The sequence below is a fragment of the Haliotis rubra genome, unplaced genomic scaffold, assembly GCF_003918875.1.
Source record: "Haliotis rubra isolate DU_JTF1 unplaced genomic scaffold, ASM391887v1 Scf945, whole genome shotgun sequence".
In the NCBI taxonomy this organism is placed as follows: Eukaryota; Metazoa; Mollusca; class Gastropoda; order Lepetellida; family Haliotidae; genus Haliotis; species Haliotis rubra.
In genome coordinates this window covers 182,197-208,980 of record NW_025767685.1, presented here as the reverse complement: position 1 = coordinate 208,980, position 26,784 = coordinate 182,197, and the positions used below count along the sequence as shown (strand labels likewise).

Below are 26,784 nucleotides of genomic sequence, written 5' to 3'. Positions count from 1 at the left end.
TGCTATCATTGTGTCTGTCCTGGATTGTCTGACCAGTGTTTTCGCCGGACTTGTCATCTTCTCCATCATTGGCTACATGGCTCACGAACTTCAGCAACCCATAGACAAGGTAGCCCAGGACGGTAAGTACACATACTACAGTAGCCCAGGATGGTAAGTACACATACTACAGTAGCCCAGGATGGTAAGTACACATACTACAGTAGCCCAGGATGGTAAGTACACATACTACAGTAGCCCAGGACAGTAGGTACACAGACTACAGTAGCCCAGGATGGTAGGTACACGGTCTACAGTAGCCCAGGACGGTAGGTACACAGACTACAGTAGCCCAGGATGGTAGGTACACAGAATACAGTAGCCCAGGATGGTAGGTACACGGACTACAGTAGCCCAGGATGGTAAGTACACATACTACAGTAGCCCAGGATGGTAAGTACACATACTACAGTAGCCCAGGATGGTAGGTACACATACTACAGTAGCCCAGGATGGTAAGTACACATACTACAGTAGCCCAGGATGGTAAGTACACATACTACAGTAGCCCAGGATGGAAAGTACACATACTACAGTAGCCCAGGATGGTAAGTACACATACTACAGTAGCCCAGGATGGTAGGTACACATACTACAGTAGCCCAGGATGGTAGGTACACATACTACAGTAGCCCAGGATGGTAGGTACACATACTACAGTAGCCCAGGATGGTAGGTACACATACTACAGTAGCCCAGGATGGTAGGTACACAGACTACAGTAGCCCAGGATGGTAGGTACACAGACTACAGTAGCCCAGGATGGTAAGTACACATACTACAGTAGCCCAGGATGGTAAGTACACATACTACAGTAGCCCAGGATGGTAGGTACACATACTACAGTAGCCCAGGATGGTAGGTACACAGACCTCAGTAGCCCAGGACAGTAGGTATACAGACTACAGTAGCCCAGGCCGGTAGGTACACAGACTACAGTAGCCGAGGACGGTAGGAACACAGACTACAGTAGCCCAGGATGGTAGGTATACAGACTGCACTAGCCCAGGACGGTGGGTATACAGACTACAGTAGCCCAGGACAGTAGGTACACATACTACAGTAGCCCAGGACGGTGGGTATACAGACTACAGTAGCCCAGGACAGTAGGTACACAGACTTCAGTAGCCCAGGACGGTAGGTATAAAGACTACAGTAGCCCAGGACGGTAGGAACACAGACTACAGTAGCCCAGGACGGTTGGTACACATACTACAGTAGCCTAGGACGGTAGGTTATGCAGACTACAGTAGCCCAGGACGGTAGGAACTCAGACTACAGTAGCCCAGGACGGTAGGTATGCAGTACAGTAGGTATGCAGACTACAGTAGCCCAGGACGGTAGGAACACAGACTACAGTAGCCCAGGACGGTGGGTACACACACTACAGTAGCCTGTAGACAAGGTAGCCCAGGATGGTAGGTACACATACTACAGTAGCCCAGGACGGTAGGTACACACACTACAATAGCCCAGGACGGTGGGTACACACACTACAGTAGCCCATAGACAAGGTACTGGACGACACTTAGCTGTGTCTATTTTACAAGTCATCAATATTTTTGTGTCTTTATATATCTGTAGGTAGAGCCAGGGTTGTGTGAGCGCAATTCATGCACAGCATTCACTTTTCTTATGAAAATCTTGAGTTCAGGTTAAGTATCCCTCCAACGTAAGGTTGACCAAGGGTAGCTTTGTACAACAGATGTAACTTTTTTGTTAAGGTTAACTTAAGCTTAAAGGTCACATGCAACGTAAAACACAACTTTGCAGATTCTGATACCTTTCTTTATGGACTTACCAAAACAAATCATCAAAAATGCAAATTCAACTCTAAGAGTTGAAAAATAACGCGATGAAAAAAACCACGCGAAATCGAAGTTCAAACGATTCACTAATTTTCCCCAGACTTTTCGGGGGAAAACTGGTTTCAACAGCTGGGCTGCGCTCGTAGCACGTGCGCAGTGAAATAGGTTCGCGCGGAGCTTGGAAGCGGGTTGTCCTGTGAATACTCAGTGAAGGCTTTGGTGAGAGCTATTTTCCTAATGTTTTGTTGATATCTCACAGGCGCGAGCTTTTTATATGTTATGACAGTAAATTAACTGTTTATATAATTTCATTTGTCTATTTCACCACACGTTCTTCTTACCGAGTCACTTTCTCAGTTCGATACTTAAAAGCAATGTCATTATTTAGCATTGACACAATTTTTAACTGTGATATAGATATGTCGTTGTCACAGACAAAACTCAATGTCTTGTTTTGTTGACACCTGTGTGTCTGCCTGCCTGTCTGCTAATGACAATATTCAATACACAACTGCGATCACTGACCACATGCAATTTGAACTTAATACCAATCAGGCTATACACCATAAACAAAACGCATTGATTTATGGCCCGAGTTGGGTCTGTCACATTATGTAATTACACAGACAGGCAGGTGTGATACTTGAACACATGACATGTTATGATGTCTGTTGATTGCAAAATGTTATACACAAAAAATGAGCATGTATTTACAAAACCCAACATCTCTATATATACACACACAATGAGCTGTGAGGGCATCTGCAAATGAACCTGACGTTACACTTGAGTGCACACCCACCCGCTCTAACTGGGTTCGGTATCCCGGCTGCTTCGTTTCTTGGGAAGTTAACCCAAGTACACAATATTGCACTTTTGATTTGCGATTGTACGCTTATAATTTTTGTTTATATGTTTTTTCATAACCAGCAATGTATATTATATGTCATGAATAAGTGATAATTGTGTTTTAATTATGTTGATTTTTTTGGTTGCATGTGACCTTTAACCTTAGAAGTTCATCCTGGCAGGTGCACGGCCTATAACAGTCAATGGGTGTTTGTTACATTCAAGACAGGATACATTGTACATTCCAGGTGCTGGCCTAGCCTTTGTTGTGTACCCGGAAGTTGTCACCAAACTTCCCATATCTCAGCTGTGGGCTGTGCTCTTTTTTGCCATGCTGGTCACGCTGGGGCTAGGAACTCAGGTAAGATTCTGCCTACACTGTCTCTGATCTGTCCTCACCTGTGAAGATCTGGTTACAGTTGGTCTTCAGTAACCGTGAAGATCTGGGTTTCAATTGGTCTTCTGTAACCCATGAAGATCAGGGTTACAATTGGTCATCTGTAACCCATGAAGATCAGGGTTACAATTGGTCATCTGTAACCCATGAATATCAGGGTTACAATGGGTCTTCAGTAACCCATGAAGATGTGGGTTACAATTGGTCTTCTGTAACCCATGAAGATCTGGGTTACAATTGGTCATCTGTAACCCATGAAGATGTGGGTGACAATTGGTCTTCTGTAACCCATGAAGATGTGGGTTACAATTGGTCTTCTGTAACCCATGAAGATGTGGGTTACAATTGGTCTTCAGTAATCCATGAAGATGTGGGTTACAATTGGTCTTCAGTAACCCATGAAGATGTGGGTTACAATTGGTGTTCTGTAACCCATGAAGATCTGGGTTACAATTGGTCTTCAGTAACCCATGAAGATGTGGGTTACAGTTGGTCTTCAGTAACCCGTGAAGATCTGGGTTACAAAATGTCTTCAGTAACCCATGAAGATCTGGGTTACAAAATGTCTTCAGTAACCCATGAAGATCTGTGTTACAATTGGTCTTCTGTAACCCATGAAGATGTGGGTTACAATTGGTCTTCTGTAACCCATGAAGATGTGGGTTACAATTGGTCTTCTGTAACCCATGAAGATGTGGGTTACAATTGGTCTTCTGTAACCCATGAAGATCTGTGTTACAATTGGTCATCTGTAACCCATGAATATCAGGGTTACAATTGGTCTTCTGTAACCCATGAAGATGTGGGTTACAATTGGTCTTCTGTAACCCATGAAGATGTGGGTTACAATTGGTCTTCTGTAACCCATGAAGATCTGTGTTACAATTGGTCATCTGTAACCCATGAATATCAGGGTTACAATTAGTCTTCTGTAACCCATGAAGATTTGGGTTACAACTGGTCTTCTGTAACCCATGAAGATGTGGGTTACAATTGGTCTTCTGTAACCCATGAAGATGTGGGTTACAATTGGTCTTCTGTAACCCATGAATTTATTTATAGACCGCCGTGATATAGCTGTAATATTGCTGAGTGCAGCATTAAACAACCAACCAATTTGACCTGTAGATTTGTTTGAGTGGCATTCTAGAACTTGGTGGTATAGGGATTACAGGACTTTATGGATGATCAACTTCTTTATTTTGACAATGGCGACGTTCGGTATAGATTCTTATACCGTTTTCAAGCATATAGGGGAATGAAGCCAAGGTAGAGTCAAAGTGGAAGTACTGGTCAGTGTACGTGGGTTTGTGGTAGTCAGGTTTGGATAGTGTTGTCAGTGGTACGAGTGACTAGGACACTGAGGAAGGGAACTTGTGATGAGTTGGATATGAGGGTGCTGTTGGTTGAGGTGTTTGAGGAGGACAATGGGGTCGTTATTTTGAGGGAGGATGACAAAGGTGTCATCAGCCTTCCTGAACCAGCAGGTTGGTTTGATTAGTGAGGTGCTGAGTGCATGCTGTTCAAAGGAGGTCATGTAGATTTCAGAGAGGATGGGAGAGAGTGGGGAGCCCATGGGTAAACCATGGACTTGCTCATAGAGGTTATGCTTTCCTAGCATTCACCCATTTCCAAAAACAACAGTCAAGATTTAAGGATCCAGTTTATCGTTTATTGGTAATCTTCATTTGTAGATATGGAAGATATAGGGTAAGACTGAAATGTACAAAACACAATAAGTACAAAGTTCCTAAAGTTCACACACATTCAAAGTTTTCCCTAATAGAGTAAATTTCCCCAAAATATGCATAAGTCACAATAATTGCTGAATAAATGCATAAACAGCCCAAACCTGAATTTGTTACACTGTTACATGTAAATGAGAATAATATAACTTCAGTAGATGCACAAGAGGTAACTCTGCAATGACCATATTAAAAGTACATACACTTTGTGGATTTGTAGCCCAAAAAGGGGAGAGAGTCCTGGCCAAGCGGCTTTCCATATCGAAAGTTCGAAAACAAGAGGCACGAGAAAGTTGCTTCCACAAAAAAGTACCCTTGACAAACGGTGCAAGTGAAAAAGTTCCCTGTGAAATACAGCACACTCCCCGCCTAATATCTGATAACTCAGATATTACAAAAATAATGGCCTAACAATAAAATACAAACATACCCACAATAAGATTCCCAAAACATGAAACGACAAATTGCTGGAAAATTATACATTTCAAAGCGTTCATATTAACGCAACAGACAGCAGCGATCTCTCCGGAGATCATACATCACAAGCTGAGTACCCGGAAGGATCTAGGCTGACATCAAAAGGACAAAGTCTGTGATAGGACGGGTAAGATAGGTCATCTTATTATTCTGAAACAACTTCACAACAGCTTTTCTGACATGTCCATCACTGCTTTGAATAGGATCAGTAATAACAGCAACTGGCCATTCATTTCTATGTACATTTTTGTCACAAACCAAAACAAAGTCTCCGATAATCAGGTCAGGTCGACCTTCCTTCCATTTCCTCCTATATTGCAAAGTGTGAAGATATTCACGATGCCATATGTTCCAGAATGTCCCTGCCATGGCTTGTACCTGTCTCCATTGTGATTTATACAGGTTTCCAAGATTATCTGAATTAGCAAAATCACAGTCCACTTCCTGAGTAGATTTCTGTGTCAACAGAGTTTGTGGGGTCAGTATAAATGGGGACTCTGGGTCACTTGATATTGGTGTGATAGGTCTACCATTCACTATTGCAGACACTTCTGCCATGAAAGTACATAAAACTTCATGTGTTAGGCTCCTTGTTGATTGGTTAAACAACAAACTGTCTAAGATTCCGCGAACTACACCGATCATCCTCTACCACACTCCTCCCATGTGTGAGGCGTGAAGCGGATTAAAATTCCACTCAGACTGGTTGCCCAATAGAAATTTCCTCATTTCTTCATATTCAACTGCGCCCACAAGATTTGTCCCTCTGTCCAATCGGAATTCTTTAACCTTTCCACGAATCGAGATGAAACAGCGGACTGCATTTACAATAGATGAAGAACTCAACTCTTCGATCAATTTGATGTGAACCGCTCTGCATACAAGACAAGAAAATAACAGCACCCATCATTTACTTTGTGCTAAACCACCCCGTGTTCTTCTTGAGGAGATATTCCAAGGTCCGAATGTGTCAACTCCTACAAATGTAAACGGCGGTGATGATTTCAGACGGTCTGAAGGCAAATCTGCCATTTTTTGAGTTTCCTGTTTTCCTCTCAATTTTATACACTTCCCACACTTGTAGATCAAAGATGAAATCAGTTGCTTACCTCCGACAATCCAATATCCAGCACTCCTCACGGCTCCAACTGTAGAATGGCGTCCCTAATGTTGCACTAATGCATGAAAGTGTCGTACCAGGTGTATTCATCCGCCAACACGTAGAAGTCCAGATTCATCTAAGAAAATATTAAGACCAGGTAACCGGCTGTCTTTTGACAAAGATGACTTTTGTTTGAGTGACTTGATTTCTAGAAAGAACTGTTCTTGATGAACTTCTTGAAGAATGAACAAGATGTAACAGATTCTGCAATATCCACTGCTAATACAGCTCCACAAAGTTCCAATCGGGGTATCGTATGTCAATGAGTTGGCGCAACTTTAACTTTCCTGTGTATGAAACCTGTATGTGACTGCCCAGTGTTATCTGTGACACAAAGGTACGAAACTGCTGCTATGGCTTGCTCTGAAGCGTCACAATAAACCAGTACTTCCTTTCTACTGGAGAGGTCATAGGAGGTGGGAACAAACATTCTTGGAATCTTAAGGTCCTGTAGTTGCTGGAGAGAACTTTTCCATTGGTCCGTTTCCTGTTCAATTTGTTGATCTAGAAGTTCATCCCAGCTTGACTTTCCAACCATTGCATTGCGAAGTAGTAGTTTTCCATGCACTGAGACAGAGCAATGAATTCCATTGGATCAAATATGTAATTTTCTGACTAAAATTGATATTTTATACTTATCCTGACTCATGCTTAATTGCTTGTCTTCTTCTTGCGAACTATAGTGGAACACTTGAATCCCCTTTTGAAGCTCCCTTCAAAAAAGTGGACGTAAAATCACTCACCCCAGTTGTCTCCCTTTTGCCCATCTTTTGGCGCGAAAGTGGTCACATGATCGGCCATGCTTGTCACTCTCTCCGTTAGTTTGAGCCCGACAGTTGGATTCGCAGGGAAATCCAGAGTGCTATGATGGGAGGTTGGGAGGGCTAACCTCATGAGTCAGGATAAGTATAAAATATCAATTTTAGTCAGAAAATTACATATTTTTCCTTATCCTGACTCATGCTTAATTGCTTGTAGAATCTGACGGAAACGGTGGTGGGTCAAGCCACTCTGGATTCTCTGCTGATTTACATCCTTATACCCCCTTGGGAACTTCTAATGGCATTTGTCCTTTCTTCCAGCTTCCTCTGATGAGTGGGGGGACCACAACTTGTCAGATTTATCTTGGAAATCTTCTCCTGACATTCTGTGTGGATTTATACAACTCCATCTCTTGATGCTTGCATCAAGTGGAGAAGTGACCCTACTTCGTGTACAAGTAAGTCCTTACAAGTACAGGGTCCATCACTTATGCTAGTCTGTCCTAGACGTGCGCATGGACTTTAAAACCGTACTCTGCTGAGTGTTGGCTTTTGCAAGTCACGTGACAAAGGGTTGAGATTATCTCAGCGTCTTTGAGGTACCGCCAATTGTTGTGCTACAACGAGGGGCCCAAACTGGTGTATGCCAGAGACGTCATCTGTAGCCATGTCTCTGAGGTAGTGGTTGGCAAACACCATCTCCGATCTCCAAAAGCAGCCCTCCATTACTGTTGAGATGGAGCAGTTTCCGTGCAGAGCTAGCATGGATGCCAGTGCTCTGACTTCATGAGGATTGGAGGCTCGTTGAGGATCAAGTCCTGCTGCTTTATAGGCTTTCAATATGACGGCTCTCATCCATGTTGATATGCGCTTGAATTCTGTCTCCTCAATTTAGATCTCTGTAGATATATTTTCAATTCTCTGACTGGACATAAGGATCGATCTTGCTTATCCTGTGGTCCTAATATCGACGAAAGTGCTGGGATATGGAATTGTCTGTCTGGTTGACCGGGCAGTTGATTCTTTGCTATAAAATCCCATCTTAGTCCCAGATGCACTGTGTCAAGATGCGTGTCAATCTTGTTCGTTCGAAGTCTAGAACATGAATTTCTGACATCCTTGCCGCTGTAGCTAGGGCTACAAGGAACAGTGTTTTATGAGTTAAATTTTCATACCATGTTTTTTCTAGTGGTTCGTAATCTTTACTGGTAAGATGTTGTAGAACCACCTTGAGATCCCAAGCGGGCGCCTTGAATTTTCTTTGTTGGTCTTCCAAATTGAATGAGCGTAGTAGTGCCGGTATCTCTGGCTGCTCAAGGCCGCTAGGTATGTAGAGAGTGTAGATCCCTTCAATCGTTTTGTCTGTCTAAGGTGACAAAGATATCCCGCCACTTGAGGATGTGTTGCTTCCATTGCAGTGAAGCCTTTATTCCGAGCGTATTTCTCAAAACTTTGCCACTTGTCATCATACAAGTTACGGTTGATCTACGTATGGCTAAAGTTACTGCTTTGGCCGCTCTGATGAAATATCCTCTTTTCCTCAAGCAAGTCGTGATACGCTCCATGCGTGTAGTTGACACATCGTTGGGTTTCTGTGTGCTTGCTTGGTGTGTGGATGAATCAGTAGATTTGGCCACTTTGGAAGTTGTAGGATTGGATTTCCTATTTCTTATATGAGGTTGGGGAACCACTCTCTCGCTGGCCAGTAAGGCGCGACCAAAATCAGTTGTAACTTGTTCGTCATTTTGATTTTCTGTAATACCTTCGGTATTAATGCTGGTGAAGGGAACGCGTAAGTGTTTAGTCCTTCTTAAGAGATGCTTAGAGCAACTGATGCCCATGCTTGTGGATCTTAAAACGGAGAGACGAATGTTGGTAGTTGTTTGTTGAACTTGGTTGCAAACAAGTCTACCAGCGGGGATCCTACTGTCTGAATGATGTCTCTGAATGCCTCTGGACATAACATCCAATCCGCCGGTAATGGATTCATTGGATGGTATAGGGAGTCTGCTATCACATTTCTGGCTTCGGGAATGTGTGATGCTTTTAAAAGTTTTATGTCTATGTTCAGGTTGTCTACTATGCTGAATAGATCAAAGCTGAGGTCCAACATGCTCCTTGACCTTGTTGACCCTTGTTTGTTGATGTAGAACGCCACTGTGGAGTTGTCCATATGGATCATCAGTTGTGCGTTCCTTAGTATGCTGGACCAGTGTAGTAAGGCGTTTATTACTGCTTCCATCTTGAGCATGTTGATGTGCAGACTCTGCTCCTGATTCGACCATATCCCTGCTGTCACTTCGTTGTCGAGGTGAACTTCCCAGCCTTGAAGTGATGCATCTACGTAGAGATGAGTGTTGCACTCCAGCTCTGATAAGTAGGATCCTCCACAAATATTCGACTTCCTAGTCCACCATAGAAGATATGGTTTCAATCTGTCCGGTAGTCCTAAAGAGACCAGACGGTTGAGATGGGCGTTCACAAACACTTGTAGTGTGGGCAATTGTAGACCTCCTCTGCGAGTCATGTCTTGTGCTGACGTGAGAAAACTGAGTAGGCTCTGCCAACTTTGTAGTGGTAACGGAGAGAGTAGTGCTTGAGATACCATGGCTTGTATCTAGACCCAACTATTCTTTGAGACGACAATGCGATTCTGCGGTGAGATGAACATCTTCCCAAGATTCTGCTCATATCCTACGTTGTAGGTACCCTTGCCATGTCCGTAATGGCAGCAAAGCAACATGTCCGGTTCTGGCAACATGACTTGAAGTTTATTTCTTCAATCTTCTGATAATATGTTAAAAGGACTTGTCATCAGAATCGCCACAAGTGCAGTGATGAAGCATAATTCATCGTCTCTAGATGTACTGGAATTGCCATCGCTGTGAAGTCTAATTATAGTAGACTGGCTGTCTCGAGCAGAAATCGTCAAACATATGTTGCTGCAATTCATTAGATTACCAATCTTCAAACTGCTGACAGGGAAGGTCCTTATGACCCGTGAAGACGGTCAAATCACGCTGTACCCTGCTAACTGGACTGTAAATGGAGCCACGTTGAAAAGTTGTTTACGATTGTAGATAACTTCCTGACACGTGAGCTGTGCCTGTTCTGCACAGGGCGTTGTCTCTCATGGACCAATCAGATTGCAGCATTTGATTCATCTCAGATTCCCGCGATGTGACGTCACCGGTGTTGCAGGAAAAAGATCCTTTTAATATCTTGTGCAGTCGTTGATTTCTCCCATCAACACTCGGCCTTGTCCGTAATTTCCCGGACTACAAGAGTGAACACGTGTAGAGCAGGCTGAGTGGAAAACGCGCGAAAGATTTCGCCGCGTAATATCGATGTAGGTAGACTGTTTCCCTGGCTGTTGTGACTTTTCTCTTCTTCACTGAAGATAATGCAGTCGTCATTTTATACAGATGCTCAGCTGAAGTTCCATACTTGCTTAACGTTGATACTTGTAGACTGTAGTCATCAGTCTCAATGAAGCGCCTTAAAATAACCGATTGTGTTGAATACACAAAAGTTATTGTAGAGTTGCCATATTTCTTGTCTCTAGCTCTCTGAATTCCTGCAAATTTAGATTTGCCAGAGTAGCGCTGTGATGTCTGTCTGATAACGCTGGCCAGTGTATCGATGGACTTGATCATCATAACTTCACTGGACTCCTTCGTAACTTCTTTAGCCACGTCCTCAATTTCTCCTGCGAAGATATTCGTTGCTGCCCATGGAGCTCTGAATGGCGGTTTTGTGAACTTCTCACTCCATTTACAAGATGATAGTAGACCTTGTCTTCGTAGCAGTGTTAATCCTGCCGATGTAGACGCTAAATGTTCTGACATGAACTGTTGGTCTTTCCTTTGTGTCAGTAAGGCTGAGTAGATCATCCGATCTTCTTCAGATGTTGAGTTTGCAAACTTCGCAATTAGGGTTTCTTGATCTGGCTAAACCGAAGAAGGTACGTCTAGTGGTTGTGTCTAGTTGCGCTAGCTTCTTGTCCTCCACTTTATAAGTCCTGATGCGAGTGTCATTGATGAGTTAATAGTTTTCATCTGCTTCTGGGGCCTTCATGAACGGTTCCATGTGATGTAGTGAAAATCTCTTGGCATTAAACGGTGGAATGCTTTGACTTTGATACTTCGTTGCCTTCTTAAAGGCTGAACTGAGGTTGTCTTAGGGACGTCCAATACCGGTGCTATGTGTGGCAGCCTTAGCGTGTCAAAATCGTTAGACATCATGTACGTGTAAGCTTCATTATTCTCTTTAGATGGTGATGCAAGCTCCAGACCATTAGCCATCCAAGATTTGATCTCTGTGTCGGAGAAAATGACTCCATCATGTTCCGGTTTCGATAAGTCTCGTTCTGAAGATCTTTGCCGTTGGTCCTGATCTCTAGATGGAGATCTATGTGTAAGCCTGCGCGAAGGCACTCGCGAGTGCCTTATTGGAGATCTAGGTGATCTGTATCTGCGTGGTGACGACCATGAAGACCTTGCCGAGGATCTGTGCGATGGTGACCTGTCTCTGTAAGTTGTATGCCTTAGTGAAGGCGTATAATTTCTTCTGCTTGGTGTACGCGTAGACCTCTGGTGATTGTCTGAGTCCGAGGAAGAAGATGATCTGCGATGCCTTCACGAATGCTCCTTGTCTATAGCAGGAGTGAATGCCTTCGCAGGTGTTGTCTCGGTTGTTGTTCCCATGAGTGTCTTCAGCAGTGGTTCTTTTGCGAATGCCTTCGCGAGATTCGCCACGAGCGTTGCTGTCACCCTGGCCATTCCCTTCACGAACGTTTTCTTCACGCAGGTTGTGTCCTTCATCCCGATGAGGTGTAGACGATGTTCGTCCTCCATGCAGACTCGTCTGCTTCTCTGCAGTCTTCTCCTGAGCGAACCTACATTCCATCAGGTCCATCATCTGCTGGGTAAACTGCTGCATAAAGATGCCCGGGTTGAAGGTCTGCGCTGATAACTGCTGTTGTACAGATGCCGCCACATCTGACTGACTGACTGAGTTTAGTTTTACGCCGCTTTTAGCAATATTCCAGCAATATCACGGCGGGGGACACCAGAAATGGGCTTAACACATTGTGCCCATGTGGGGAATCGAACCCGGGTCTTCGGCGTGACGAGCCAACGCTTTAACCACTAGGCTACCCCACCGCCCCCCGCCACATCTGACAGAGCTGAGGTGTCATCTAAGGACTGCCTGTCCTCTCTGGTAGTTGCAGTCTGCGCAGATAGGCCGTCTGACTGTGTTGATATAGTTGCAGACGTCAGTGTAGAGGAAGACCTCGTCTTCTTTCTGGCCGGTACTTCGGGGATGAGGATCGGCGGCTCATCGTAGACGTCTGCTTCATCCGATGGGTTGATATCTGCGGCGACGGACCTCGACTTCTTCGCTGCCCCCACTGACGACTTCACTGTAGACTTGTCTGAAGACGGCTTAGTCTTCACAGCAGACGGCGTCCTGGTCTTCTTGGACTGCGACGAGGATTGTTGAGTTGAAGACGATCTTTTCCTAAGGCCGGAACCCTCATTTCTCTGCTCTGCAGACGTCACCGGCAGTGCACTGGAATGATGTACCTCGACAGACAACAACCCACGGTTATTAACGCCATTCACCCTGTTGAGATATGACTTGTAATTGCCGTCTCAATTTATCCTTGGCACGTCTATGAACAGAATATAAATAATTATAAAATTCAATTTGAGATAAATGCTGACAAAGATTACAGCGGAGGCTGGAAGAACATAAAGAAGTGCAGTTAGGACATAGTAAATGCAGATCAGCAGCCGACAATTGAAACCTGCAAGAAATGCAAGTCTTCATGAAATATAAACAAGTTGAGACGTTGTCAACAACGTGAAAAACGGACAAATTTAGAATAAATTTCAAACCATATTGTTGGTAAATCCTTGATAAAGCCCTTATACAGTCTAATTTAGTATAAAAGCCTAAAATTCAAAGGATATATGCCGTATAGGGGACCCAGGCGCTCTCACAACCATCCACTAGGGCGAAGGAGAGAGTGACAGGCATGGCCGATCATGTGACCACTTTCTCGCCAAAAGATGGGCAAAAGGGAGACAACTGGGGTGAGTGATTTTACGTCCTCTTTTTTGAAGGGAGCTTCAAAAGGGGATTCAAGTGTTCCACTATAGTTTGCAAGAAGAAGAAGACAAGCAATTAAGCATGAGTCAGGATAAGGAAAAATATGTTATTAACAGTTGATAACATACCACATCTGGTACAAGGCTTCTCCTCTTGTGAGACTTTGAAAGTGAAGACATCATTTCCAAGGTTCCAAAGAATACCAAGGCTTCTCTGCAAAGGAAGAGAATCTTCTAACAGATTTAAAATTTTGAGATCCTTTGACAAGTCTGTATGAGGAAATGATTGCATCAATTCAGTGCTGTTTGAAACAATCTTGTGAAGTCTCAAGTTACCATTTTCACCAAGTGATTTCTGTGTCCGTTTGAGTAGGCTAACCATATTAATGACCATATTAAAAGTACATACACTTTGTGGATCTGTAGCCCCAAAAAGTCCTGGCCACGCGTCTTTCCGTATCGAAAGTTCGAAAACAAGAAGCACGAGAAAGGTGCTTCCACTAAAAAGGTACCCCTGACAAACGGTGCAAGTGAAAACGTTCCCTGTGAAATACAGCACAGAGGTCATCGGCCCAGGTAAAGTAGGACGAGGTGATGGAGTTAGAAATGAGCTGAATGATGGAGTCAGTGGAGACGTTGGTGTCAAGTAGGGCTATCAAGGCTGTCAATGCGGTGGCGGAGAATGTGCAGGGTTTCATTAATGGGGGCGCTGGTAAACAAATCCACAACATCATAACTTACGATCTTACCAGAGTCAGTAACAGTCTTAAGTTTATGACAAAATTCAGCGGAGTCTGAAATATATGAGTTGGCAGTTTTGCCCAGTGGGGCTAACACTTTGATGAGGTGTTGGGCAGTGTTGTAGAACACTGTGTCCTATGAACATCCTAACAATCTTCACAGTAGGCCGTGCATGCAGGGCTTGTGGATGAGGGACAGAAGTTTCTGATGGAGTTGATGACTGATCTCACAGGTGTCACCTAGCTCTTTCAGGTCGGCCTTGTGTTGTCTCTGCAGTTTCAGCGTTGGGTCTTTGTTGATTTTTCGGTAGGTTGTGGTGTCGTCAAGGATTTTGCTGACCATGGTGTCAAAGTCAGTGGTGTTGAGCACCGCTGTTGCCTTGCCCTTGTCAGCAGGGACGATGGTGCTGGTCTTGTCTCTGCACGTCGGCGGTGGCTTGTTTCTCTTCTTTGGTGATGTTAGGTTGCTGTGGCTTCGACTTCTGGATGATTTCGGCAATCTGGTGATTGAGGAAGTCAACTTTGCCACCCGGGGGCCAGCTGCTGGAGCCCCTACTCGGTGTTGATGATGAAGTCGTCGTGGTTACAAATACGCCGTTTTAACCCCTCTATTAACAGGGATCAGAGCTATTACATCCCATCAGCTTACAACCACCTAATCCACAAATAATTATCCACTCAACCCACTCTGGCTTCTCATCACCTCCCAAGGTATCCTCCCATTACCCCTACATCCCATTACCCCTACAGCTTATAACAACAAAGTTCATGGTCCAATGCACTGCTAATCCCCTTCCTGTTACCTGTTACCTGTTACCTGGACAATGGACGAGCCCAAACACATGAACACAAGAACACGGTAAATGCCGTGTGTTGTTTTAACTAATTGTAGGGGTACTGGGATGTAGGGGTAATGGGATACAACCCCTCCCTAACTTGCATTCCTCACCACTGGCTTCCCACTAATAAATCCCCCCCCAACCCCATCCCACCACCTTGGCTTCTGCCTAATTAATGTACATTCGCTAATTGTCATGGTAATCCCACTCATCTCATTCATGTTATCTTAGCTCATCATCATGCTATTGTAGCGCATCATGTAACTTTCTTTCATGCTTTGATTTTCCACCCTTGTTAATGTTATCTGTTTATCATATCTTGTATATAAACTGGTGTACCCCTTCGTTCCCCCATATGCTTGAAAATGCTATAAAAATCCATACCGAAATGTCACCATTGTCAAAATAAGAAGTTGATCAACTATAAAGTCCTGTGATCCCAATATGATCTGTCATTGTTAGTCCAGTTCCCTTGTTCTGTGCAGAGTTGTGTCACTTGAGCTTCCTCTGACTCATGGATTTTACTAGTATGTTTCTTGGTATTACACAAGAATGCTCTTGCTTGTGGAGTTGACCAAAGTGAAACATGCATCCTTTCAGGCTGACATGCCATGGCAAAAAATTAAATGCGATGTATTCATCTGTTCTGTGAGACATGGTATGTTTGTTTCTTACCCTCGATAATCCACTCTATTTCGTACTGCCACCATAACGGCAATGTCATGATTTGTATTAATTTGTAAACATAGTTAATTTCAATATACATTTGTGAGTTATATCACACTGCTTTGTTGTTTTTTGGTTTTACGCAAAGTTCTTTTACAGCCTGATTCCTGGTTAACTGCTGCATTAGTCTCAGCCTGGAAATCAGCATGTAACATTACATATTCATATATTCATGTTTCAGATCGCTACTGTAACAACAGTGCACACAACTCTAAAGGATCAATTCCCACATCTGTTCCGTGGCCCTCGGACATCTGTGTATCTCCTGTTTGGCATAGCTCTACTGTGCTTTCTTGTAGGACTGGGCTTCTGTACACAGGTGGGTGTGGCCTTCTTGTATTCCTTGTACTAAGTTGTAGGACTGGGCTTCTGTACACAGGAGGGTGTGGCCTTCCTGTATTCCTTGTAGGACTGGGCTTCTGTACACAGGTGGGTGTGGCTTCTTGTACACAGGAGGGTGTGGCCTTCCTGTATTCCTGGGCTGGGCTTCTGTACAGAAGGGGTGGGCGTGGCATTTTGTACAAAAGTAGCCTTCCTGTATTCTTATTGGACTGAGTTTGGTACAGTGGTACAGTTCTATGACGCCAATGCTTGTGTTTCAGGAAGGCATGTAGTGATACAGTTCTATGATACCAATGCTTGTGTTTCAGGGCGGATGTAGCGATACAGTTCTATGATGCCAATGCTTGTGTTTCAGGGAGGGATGTAGTGGTACAGTTCTATGATGCCAATGCTTGTGTTTCAGGGAACATGTAGTGGTACAGTTCTATGATGCCAATGCTTGTGTTTCAGGGAGGGATGTAGTGGTACAGTTCTATGATGCCAATGCTTGTGTTTCAGGGAGGGATGTAGTGGTACAGTTCTATGATGCCAATCCTTGTGTTTCAGGGAGGGATGTAGTGGTACAGTTCTATGATGCCAATCCTTGTGTTTCAGGGAGGGATGTAGTGGTACAGTTCTATGATGCCAATGCTTGTGTTTCAGGGAAGGATGGAGTGATACAGTTCTATGATGCCAATGCTTGTGTTTCAGGGAACATGTAGTGGTACAGTTCTATGATGCCAATGCTTGTGTTTCAGGGAGGGATGTAGTGGTACAGTTCTATGACGCCAATGCTTGTGTTTCAGGGAGGCATGTATGTCCTACAACTGTTCGACAACTACGCTGCCACCTATTCACTGCTTTGTATTGGGTTTGTGGAGTGCATTGCCCTGGCCTGGGTGTACGGTACGTGATCAGATTCAAGTACAGTCAAGTCTTGTTAATCCGACTCCCATTTATCCGACAATCGGCTTTATCCAACACTTTTTTGGTTACAAATTGAATAAACATAATTTAGTCTCGTTAATCCGACAGTCACACATTCCGACTCCGACAGCCCCAATTACAATCGACCGCCGTAATCAATTAGGAATTAGCCCCGTTACTCCGACATTGAGATTAGCAAGGCGTATGATCAATTACCCGTGAATACACTGCCACCTGTCACCGAAGATGTTATTATATGTGAGGAGCAATGGGGATTATAAACACAAATTCTGCCATATCTGATGAACATCGTATAACTGCCGTAAAACAGGAAGTCGAGTCTATTTACGTACGTATTGTTTAGCTGTAAAACACGTGTGATCTAAAGCTGATAATCGATTATGGTTCAAGAGGTCAGTTCCCAACATTTATTACACATACTCACTTAATGTGAATCATGATTGTCCTGTTTTGTACTCAGAATTCGATAATCCGACATCCTCGTTAATCCAACATTTTGCTGTGCAATAGACGATGTCGGATTAACAAGACTTGTCTGTATTTATCTTTATTACTGGCTAGCTTTAATAAATAATTATTACTGGCAACTGTTTAATACTAAAGCTTTGTTTATAAACCACGACAATTTGTTGACAGCAAATATTGAAAATGCTCAACAGCACTAAGCTTGTGGCGATGACAGGTCAGTGAGTGGAGCTGACGTCTCCAACGTTGTCATGGGATGATGGTGACAGGTCAGTGAGTGGAGCTGACGTCTCCAACATTGTCATGGGATGATGGTTTGCGTTTGTAGCTTGCTGCAAATTTTCCCAAATTACCTACTAGGGTATTGTTTGTCTTCATAAGCTTTGTTGTGCTTAATTCTAAAGGTAGGCCTTGTATGGTATTAAATAAATACTGCATATATATTGTATCCGTACATACGCCGATACGTCCCTTATCTGGAGCCCTGAGCTTTTAATGTATGCTATTCCAAAATATGTAGAGGAAAATGGGAACCACTGAAACTCATCTTGTCCACATACTTTTAGCAGATGAAAAAGTTACAATGATATCTGCTGGTAAGTAGGCTCTTTCGCAGGTGTGATGACAAGGTGGCCATCATTAAAGGGTGCAGGGTCAGTGTCAAATACGAAGTGTGCTTTTTCAGTTGATGTCACCATTTCCTTGAAGCGTGCTTCTGCTGAGTCTGCCATGTTCATCTTGATGATGTTGTTCATCAGTGAGAACAGCACTGAGTCTGTCATAGATCTGGCAGTGACCTATGTCTGTTTGTTGCTGCAGGTGCTGAACGCTTCTTGACTGACATAGAGTCCATGCTTGGCCGCCGACCTCACATCATCTGGAGTTACAGTTGGAAGTTCATAGCCCCCATTGCCCTCTTGGTAGGTAAACAGCGTGTGTACAGTATGTGGGAGAGATGGACTACTGGGTACAGTCTGTGGGAGAGAGGAGACTACTGTGTACAGTCTGTGGGAGAGAGAGACTACTGAGTACAGTCTGTGGGAGAGAGGGACTACTGAGTACAGTCTGTGGGAGAGAGGGTCTACTGTGCACAGTCTGTGGGAGGGTGGGACTACTGTGTACAGTCTGTGGGAGAGAGGGACTACTGAGTACAGTCTGTGGGAGAGAGGGTCTACTGTGTACAGTCAGTGGGAGGGTGGGACTACTGGGTACAGTCTGTGGGAGAGAGGGACTACTGGGTACAGTCTGTGGGAGAGAGGGACTACTGGGTACAGTCTGTGGGAGAGAGGGACTACTGGGTACAGTCTGTGGGAGAGAGGGACTACTGGGTACAGTCTGTGGGAGAGAGGGGACTGGGTACAGTCTGTGGGAGAGAGGGACTACTGTGTACAGTCTGTGGGAGAGAGGGACTACTGGGTACAGTCTGTGGGAGAGAGGGACTACTGTGTACAGTCTGTGGGAGAGAGGGACTACTGTGTACAGTCTGTGGGAGAGAGGGACTACTGTGTACAGTCTGTGGGAGAGAGGGACTACTGTGTACAGTCTGTGGGAGAGAGGGACTACTGAGTACAGTCTGTGGGAGAGAGGGACTACTGGGTACAGTCTGTGGCAGAGAGGGACTACTGTGTACAGTCTGTGGGAGAGAGGGACTACTGGGTACAGTCTGTGGGAAAGAGGGGACTACTGAGTACAGTCTGTGGGAGAGAGGGACTACTGAGTAAAGTCTGTGGGAGAGGGACTACTGAGTACAGTCTGTGGGAGAGAGGGACTACTTGGGTACAGTCTGTGGGAGAGAGGGGACCTCTGTGTATAGTCTGTGGGAGAGAGGGACTACTGGTTACAGTCTGTGGGAGAGGGACTACTGAGTACAGTCTGTGAGAGAGGGACTACTGTGTATAGTCTGTGGAGAGAGGGACTACTGTGTACAGTCTGTGGGAGAGAGGGACTACTGGGTACAGTCTGTGGGAGAGAGGGACTTATGAGTACAGTCTGTGGGAGACAGGGACTACTGGGTACAGTCTGTGGGAGAGAGGGACTACTGAGTACAGTCTGTGGAAGAGAGGGACTACTGGGTACAGTCTGTGGGAGAGAGGGACTACTGAGTACAGTCTGTGGGAGAGAGGGACTACTGAGTACAGTCTGTGGGAGAGAGGGACTACTGAGTACAGTCTGTGGGAGAGAGGGACTACTGGGTACAGTCTGTGGGAGAGAGGGACTTATGAGTACAGTCTGTGGGGACAGGGACTACTGGGTACAGTCTGTGGGAAAGAGGAACTACTGAGTACAGTCTGGGGAGAGAGGGACTACTGGGTACAGTCTGTGGGAGAGAGGGGACCTCTGTGTATAGTCTGTGGGAGAGAGGGACTACTGGTTACAGTCTGTGGGAGAGGGACTACTGAGTACAGTCTGTGGGAGAGGGACTACTGTGTATAGTCTGTGGGAGAGAGGGACTACTGTGTACAGTCTGTGGGAGAGAGGGACTACTGGGTACAGTCTGTGGGAGAGAGGGACTTATGAGTACAGTCTGTGGGAGACAGGGACTACTGTGTACAGTCTGTGGGAAAGAGGAACTACTGAGGTACAGTCTGTGGGAGAGAGGGACTACTGAGTACAGTCTGTGGGAGAGAGGGACTACTGAGTACAGTCTGTGGGAGAGAGGGACTACTGAGTACAGTCTGTGGGAGAGAGGGACTACTGAGTACAGTCTGTGGGAGAGAGGGACTACTGGGTACAGTCTGTGGGAGAGAGGGACTTATGAGTACAGTCTGTGGGAGAGAGGGACTACTGGGTACAGTCTTTGGGAGAGAGGGACTACTGTGTACAGTCTGTGGGAGAGGTACTACTACTGAGTACAGTCTGTGGGAGAGGAGGGACTACTAGGGTACAGTGTGTGGGAGAGAGGACTACTGAGTACAGTCTGTGGGAGAGGGACTACTGGGTACAGTCTGTGGGAGAGAGGGACTACTGGGTACAGTCTTTGGGAGAGAGGGACTACTGTGTACAGTCTGTGGGAGAGAGGTACTACTGAGTACAGTCTGTGGGAGAGAGGGACTACTAGGGTACAGTGTGTGGGAGAGAGGGACTACTGAGTACAGTCTGTGGGAGAGATGGGACTACTGTGTATAGTCTGTGGGAGAGAGGGACTACTGTGTACAGTCTGTGGGAGAGAGGGACTACTGGTTACAGTCTGTGGGAGAGAGGGACTACTGGGCACAGTCTGTGGGAGAGAGGGACTACTGTGTACAGTCTGTGGGAGAAAGGGACTACTGTGTACAGTCTGTGGGAGAGAGGAACTATTGGGTACAGACTGTGGGAGAGAGGGACTACTGTGTACAGTCTGTGGGAGAGAGGGACTACTGTGTACAGTCTGTGGGAGAGGGGACTACTGGGTACAGTCTGTGTGAGAAAGGGACTACTGTGTACAGTCTGTGGGAGACAGGGACTACTGTGTACAGACTGTGGGAGAGAGGGACTACTGAGTACAGTCTGTGGGAGAGGGGACAACTGGGTACAGTCTGTGGGAGAGAGGGGACTACTGAGTACAGTCTGTGGGAGAGAGGGGACTACTGGGTACAGTCTGTGGGAGAGAGGGACTACTGGGTACAGTCTGTTGGAGAGAGGGACTACTGTGTACAGTCTGTGGAAGAGAGGGACTACTGAGTACAGTCTGTGGGAGAGGGACTACTGAGTACAGACTGTGGGAGAGAGGGACTACTGAGTACAGTCTGGGAGAGAGGGACTACTGGGTACAGTCTGTGGGAGAGAGGACTACTGGGTACAGTCTTTGGGAGAGAGACTACTGTGTGTACAGTCTGTGGGAGAGAGACTACTACTGAGTACAGTCTGTGGGAGAGAGGGACTACTGTGTACAGTGTGTGGGAGAGAGGGACTACTGAGTACAGTCTGTGGGAGAGAGGGGACTACTGTGTATAGTCTGTGGGAGAGAGGGGACTACTGTGTACAGTCTGTGTGAGAGAGGGACTACTGGTTACAGTCTGTGTGAGAGAGGGACTACTGGGTACAGTCTGTGGGAGAGAGGGACTACTGTGTACAGTCTGTGGGAGAAAGGGACTACTGTGTACAGTATGTGGGAGAGAGGAACTATTTGGGTACAGACTGTGGGAGAGAGGGACTCCTGGGTACAGTCTGTGGGAGAGAGGGACTACTGTGTACAGTCTGTGGGAGAGAGGGACTACTGGGTACAGTCTGTGGGAGAGAGGGACTACTGTGTACAGTCTGTGGGAGACAGGGACTACTGTGTACAGACTGTGGGAGAGAGGGACTACTGAGTACAGTCTGTGGGAGAGAGGGACTACTGGGTACAGTCTGTGGGAGAGAGGGACTACTGAGTACAGTCTGTGGGAGAGAGGGACTACTGGGTACAGTCTGTGGGAGAGAGGAACTACTGGTTACAGTCTGTGGGAGAGAGGGACTACTGTGTACAGTCTGTGGGAGACAGGGACTACTGTGTACAGTCTGTGGGAGAGAGGGACTACTGTGTACAGTCTGTGGGAGAGAGGAACTACTGGGTACAGTCTGTGGGAGAGAGGGACTACTGTGTACAGTCTGTGGGAGACATGGACTACTGTGTACAGACTGTGGGAGAGAGGGACTACTGGGTACAGTCTGTGGGAGAGAGGGACTACTGTGTACAGTCTGTGGGAGAAAGGGACTACTGTGTACAGTCTGTGGGAGAGAGGGACTACTGGGTACAGTCTGTGGGAGTTTGGGACTACTGGGTACAGTCTGTGGGAGAGAGGGACTACTGTGTACAGTCTGTGGGAGAGAGGGACTACTGGGTACAGTATGTCGGAGAGAGGGACTACTGAGTACAGTCTGTGGGAGAGAGGGACTACTGGGTACAGTCTGTGGGAGAAAGGGACTACTGAGTACAGTCTGTGGGAGAGAGGGACTACTGGGTACAGTCTGTGGGAGAGAGGGACTACTGTGTACAGTCTGTGGGAGAGAGGGACTACTGGGTACAGTATGTCGGAGAGAGGGACTACTGAGTACAGTCTGTGGGAGAGAGGGACTACTGGGTACAGTCTGTGGGAGAGAGGGACTACTGAGTACAGTCTGTGGGAGAGAGGGACTACTGGGTACAGTCTGTGGGAGAGAGGGGACTGCTGAGTACAGTCTGTGGGAGAGAGGGACTACTGGGTACAGTCTGTGGGAGAGAGGGACTACTGTGTACAGTCTGTGGGGGAGAGGGACTACTGGGTACAGTCTGTGGGAGAGAGGGACTACTGGGTACAGTCTGTCGGAGAGAGGGACTACTGGGTACAGTCTGTGGGAGAGAGGGACTACTGGGTACAGTCTGTGGGAGAGAGGGACTACTGAGTACAGTCTGTGGGAGAGAGGGACTACTGGGTACAGTCTGTCGGAGAGAGGGACTACTGGGTACAGTCTGTGGGAGAGAGGGACTACTGGGTACAGTCTGTGGGAGAGAGGGACTACTGGTTACAGTCTGTGGGGGAGAGGGACTACTGGGTACAGTCTGTGGGAGAGACGGACTACTGGTTACAGTCTGTGGGAGAGAGGAACTACTGTGTACAGTCTGTGGGAGAGAGGGACTACTGAGTACAGTCTGCGATAGAGGGACTACTGTGTACCGTCTGTGGGAGAGGGACTACTGTGTACAGTCTGTGGGAGAGAGGGACTACTGTGTACAGTCTGTGGGAAAGAGGGACTACTGGGTACAGTTTGTGTGGAATGACTTGAGGGAAGTTAGATTTTTTGTTACAGATTTACACATGGAACTATTTCAGTTGTGTTCATGAGTCTTCAGAAAAATTGACAGATGTTTTCCCATGTTATGTAGGTGATCCTGATCTTCACATGGGTCGACTTTAAACGTACCAACTACTCTGGTGAGCTGTTCCCTGTGTGGGCTGATGTTGTTGGCTGGCTCATCACATTGTCCTCCGTTCTCGCCATCCCAGTCATCGCGATCTTCAAGCTCATCCAGCATCAGCGCAATAACGACAGCACTATCATACAGGTGAGTGTTATCACTGCAACAACGACAGAACTATCATACAGGTGAGTGTTATCACTGTAACAACGACAGCACTATCATACAGGTGAGTGTTATCACTGTAACAACGACAGCACTATCATACAGGTGAGTGTTATCACTGCAACAACGACAACACTATCATACAGGTGAGTGTTATCACTGTAACAACGACAGCACTATCATACAGGTGAGTGTTATCACTGTAACAACGACAGCACTATCATACAGGTGAGTGTTATCACTGTAACAACGACAGCACTATCATACAGGTGAGTGTGATCACTGTAACAACGACAGCACTATCATACAGGTGAGTGTTATCACTGTAACAAAGACAGAGCTATCATACAGGTGAGTGTTATCACTGTAACAACAACATCACTATCATACAGGTGAGTGTTATCACTGTATGAACAACAGCACTATCATACAGGTGAGTTTTATCACTGTAACAACGGCAGCACTATCATACAGGTGAGTTTTATCACTGTAACAACGACAGCACTATCATTCAGGTGAGTGTTATCACTGTAACAACGACAGCACTATCATACAGGTGAGTGTTATCACTGTAACAACGACAGCACTATCATACAGGTGAGTTTTATCACTGTAACAACAACAGCACTATCATACAGGTGAGTGTTATCACTGTAACAACGACAGCTATCATACAGGTGAGTGTTATCACTATCAACGACAGCACTATCATACAGGTGAGTGTTGTCACTGTAACAACGACAGCACTATCATACAGGTGAGTGTTGTCACTGTAACAAGAACATCACTATCATACAGGTGAGTGTTATCACTAAAACAACAACAGCACTATCATACAGGTGAGTGTTATCACTGTAAGAACAACAGAGCTATCATACAGGTGAGTGTTATCACTGTAACAACGACAGCACTATCATACAGGTGAATGTTATCACTGTAACAACGACAGAGCTATCATACAGTTGAGTGTTATCACTGTAACAACGACAGCACTATCATACAGGTATCATACAGGTGAGTGTTATCACTGTAACAACGACAGAGCTATCATACAGCTGAGTTTTATCACTGCAACAACGACAGCACTATCATACAGGTGAGTGTTGTCACTGTAAGAACAAGAGAGCTATCATACAGGTGAGTGTTATCACTGTAACAACGACAGCACTGTCATACAGGTGAGTGTTATCACTGTAACAACGACAGCACTATCATACAAGAACGACAGAGCTGTCATACAAGTGAATGTTATCACTGTAACAACGACAGAGCTATCATACAGGTGAGTGTTATCACTGTAACAACGACAGAGCTATCATACAGGTGAGTTTTATCACTGCAACAACGACAGCACTATCATACAGGTGAGTGTTATCACTGTAACAACGACAGAGCTATCATACATGTGAGTTTTATCACTGCAACAACGACAGCACTATCATACAGGTGAGTGTTGTCACTGTAACAACGACAGAGCTATCATACAGGTGAGTTTTATCACTGTAACAACGACAGCACTATCATTCAGGTGAGTGTTATCACTGTAACAACGACAGCACTATCATACAGGTGAGTGTTATCACTGTAACAACGACAGAGCTATCATACAGGTGAATGTTATCACTGTAACAACGACAGCACTATCATACAGGTGAGTGTTATCACTGTAACAACGACAGAGCTATCATACAGGTGAGTGTTATCACTGTAACAACGACAGCACTATCATACAGGTGAGTGTTATCACTGTAAGAACGACAGAGCTATCATACAGGTGAGTGTTATCACTGTAACAACGACAGAGCTATCATACAGGTGAGTGTTATCACTGTAACAACGACAACACTATCATACAGGTGAGGGTTATCACTGTATCAACGACAGAGCTATCATACAGGTGAGTGTTATCACTGTAACAACGACAGCACTATCTTACAGGTGAGTTTGATCACTGCAACAACAACAGCACTAACATACAGGTGAGTGTTATCACTGTAACAACGACAGAGCTATCGTACAGGTAAGTGTTATCACTGTAACAACGACAGAGCTGTCATACAGGTGAGTTTTATCACTCTAACAATGACAGCTGTCATACAGGTGAGTGTTATCACTGTAACAACGACAGAGCTATCATACAGGTGAGTGTTATCACTGCAACAACGACAGCACTATCATACAGGTGAGTGTTATCACTGTAACAACGACAGCACTATCATACAAGTGGGTGTTATCACTAAAACAACAACAGCTCCATTATATAGGCAACCGTTTTATACAACCTTAGCCAGGTGGTTAAACCATTTGCTTGTCTTGCTGAAGACACATGTATGATTCACCACATCGGTGCAATGAGTTGAGTCCATTTCTGGTGTCCCCTGTCATGATATTGCTGGAATATACTGTAAACCTGTTAGTCACACCTGTTATTCCTACATTTCGCTTTCCTTGCCAGTCTGTCAAGGCCCTGATGAAGCCAACGTCTCAGTGGGGTCCGGCTCTCAAGGAACACCGTGCCCAGAGAGAAACAGTCAGTGGGAGTTTGCCAGAAACGTATGAGTCCCAGGTGCCACTGACGATGGGATCGAAAAATAGTGGACTTGCCAACATAAACGGGCAGGTAGACTCCAGCAGGTGCTGAGACCTTTACTTGCTGGAGCACCCGAAACATCCAACCACTCTCAACACATCAGTATCAAGTTATCTTTGTACCCTGTTGTAGCGTCAATAGACACCCAGTACACTCTCAGTACCTTGTAGCAGTAGACTGTTACATCCAATACACTCTCATACCTTGTATCAGTAGACCGTTACATCCAATACACTCTCAATACCTTGTAGCAGTAGACTGTTAAATCCAGTACACTCTCAATACCTTGTAGCAGTAGACTGTTACATCCCGTACACTCTCAATACCTTGTAGCAGTAGACTGTTACATCCAGTACACTCTCAATACCTTGTAGCAGTAGACTGTTAAATCCAGTACACTCTCAATACCTTGTATCAGTAGACCGTTACATCCAATACACTCTCAATACCTTGTAGCAGTAGACTGGTACATCCAGTAGCAGTACTCTCAATACCTTGTAGCAGTAGACTGTTACATCCAGTACACTCTCAATACCTTGTAACAGTAGACCGTTAAATCCAGTACACTCTCAATACCTTGTATCAGTAGACTGGTACATCCAATACACTCTCAATACCTTGTAGCAGTAGATCATTACATCCAGTACTCTCAATACCTTGTAGCAGTAGACTGTTACATCCAGTACACTCTTAATACCTTGTAGCAGTAAACCGTTACATCCAATACACTCTCAATACCTTGTAACAGTAGACCGTTAAATTCAGTACACTCTCAATACCTT

The 26,784-nt window shown here is 45.3% G+C and overlaps 1 protein-coding gene and 1 long non-coding RNA gene across 2 annotated transcripts; one reads left to right on the top strand and one right to left on the bottom strand.

Moving 5' to 3' along the window:
- On the top strand, positions 1 to 26,474 carry LOC124264809 (sodium- and chloride-dependent glycine transporter 1-like). The gene is made up of 7 exons (XM_046699600.1): positions 1 to 122; positions 2,945 to 3,057; positions 15,841 to 15,978; positions 16,787 to 16,886; positions 18,213 to 18,313; positions 23,215 to 23,394; positions 25,868 to 26,474. The coding sequence occupies exons 1-7, from the start codon at positions 77 to 79 to the stop codon at positions 26,051 to 26,053; spliced, it is 864 nt and encodes a 287-aa protein (XP_046555556.1). The 5' UTR covers positions 1 to 76; the 3' UTR covers positions 26,054 to 26,474.
- LOC124264813 lies at positions 26,112 to 26,579 on the bottom strand. Its single transcript, XR_006895263.1, has 3 exons — positions 26,497 to 26,579; positions 26,411 to 26,451; positions 26,112 to 26,165 (listed from the first exon to the last, which is right to left on the bottom strand). It is a non-coding gene; the product is annotated as an uncharacterized LOC124264813 (long non-coding RNA).
- Between the last annotated feature and the right edge of the window lie 205 nt (positions 26,580 to 26,784).

Coding starts and splice junctions, on each gene's coding strand:
- LOC124264809 (XM_046699600.1), top strand. CDS start 77: ATGGCTCACGAACTTCAGCAACCCATAGACAAGGTAGCCCAGGACG. Junction 3,058..15,840: donor CGCTGGGGCTAGGAACTCAG/GTAAGATTCTGC, acceptor TTCATGTTTCAG/ATCGCTACTGTAACAACAGT. Junction 16,887..18,212: donor TGCCCTGGCCTGGGTGTACG/GTACGTGATCAG, acceptor TTGTTGCTGCAG/GTGCTGAACGCTTCTTGACT.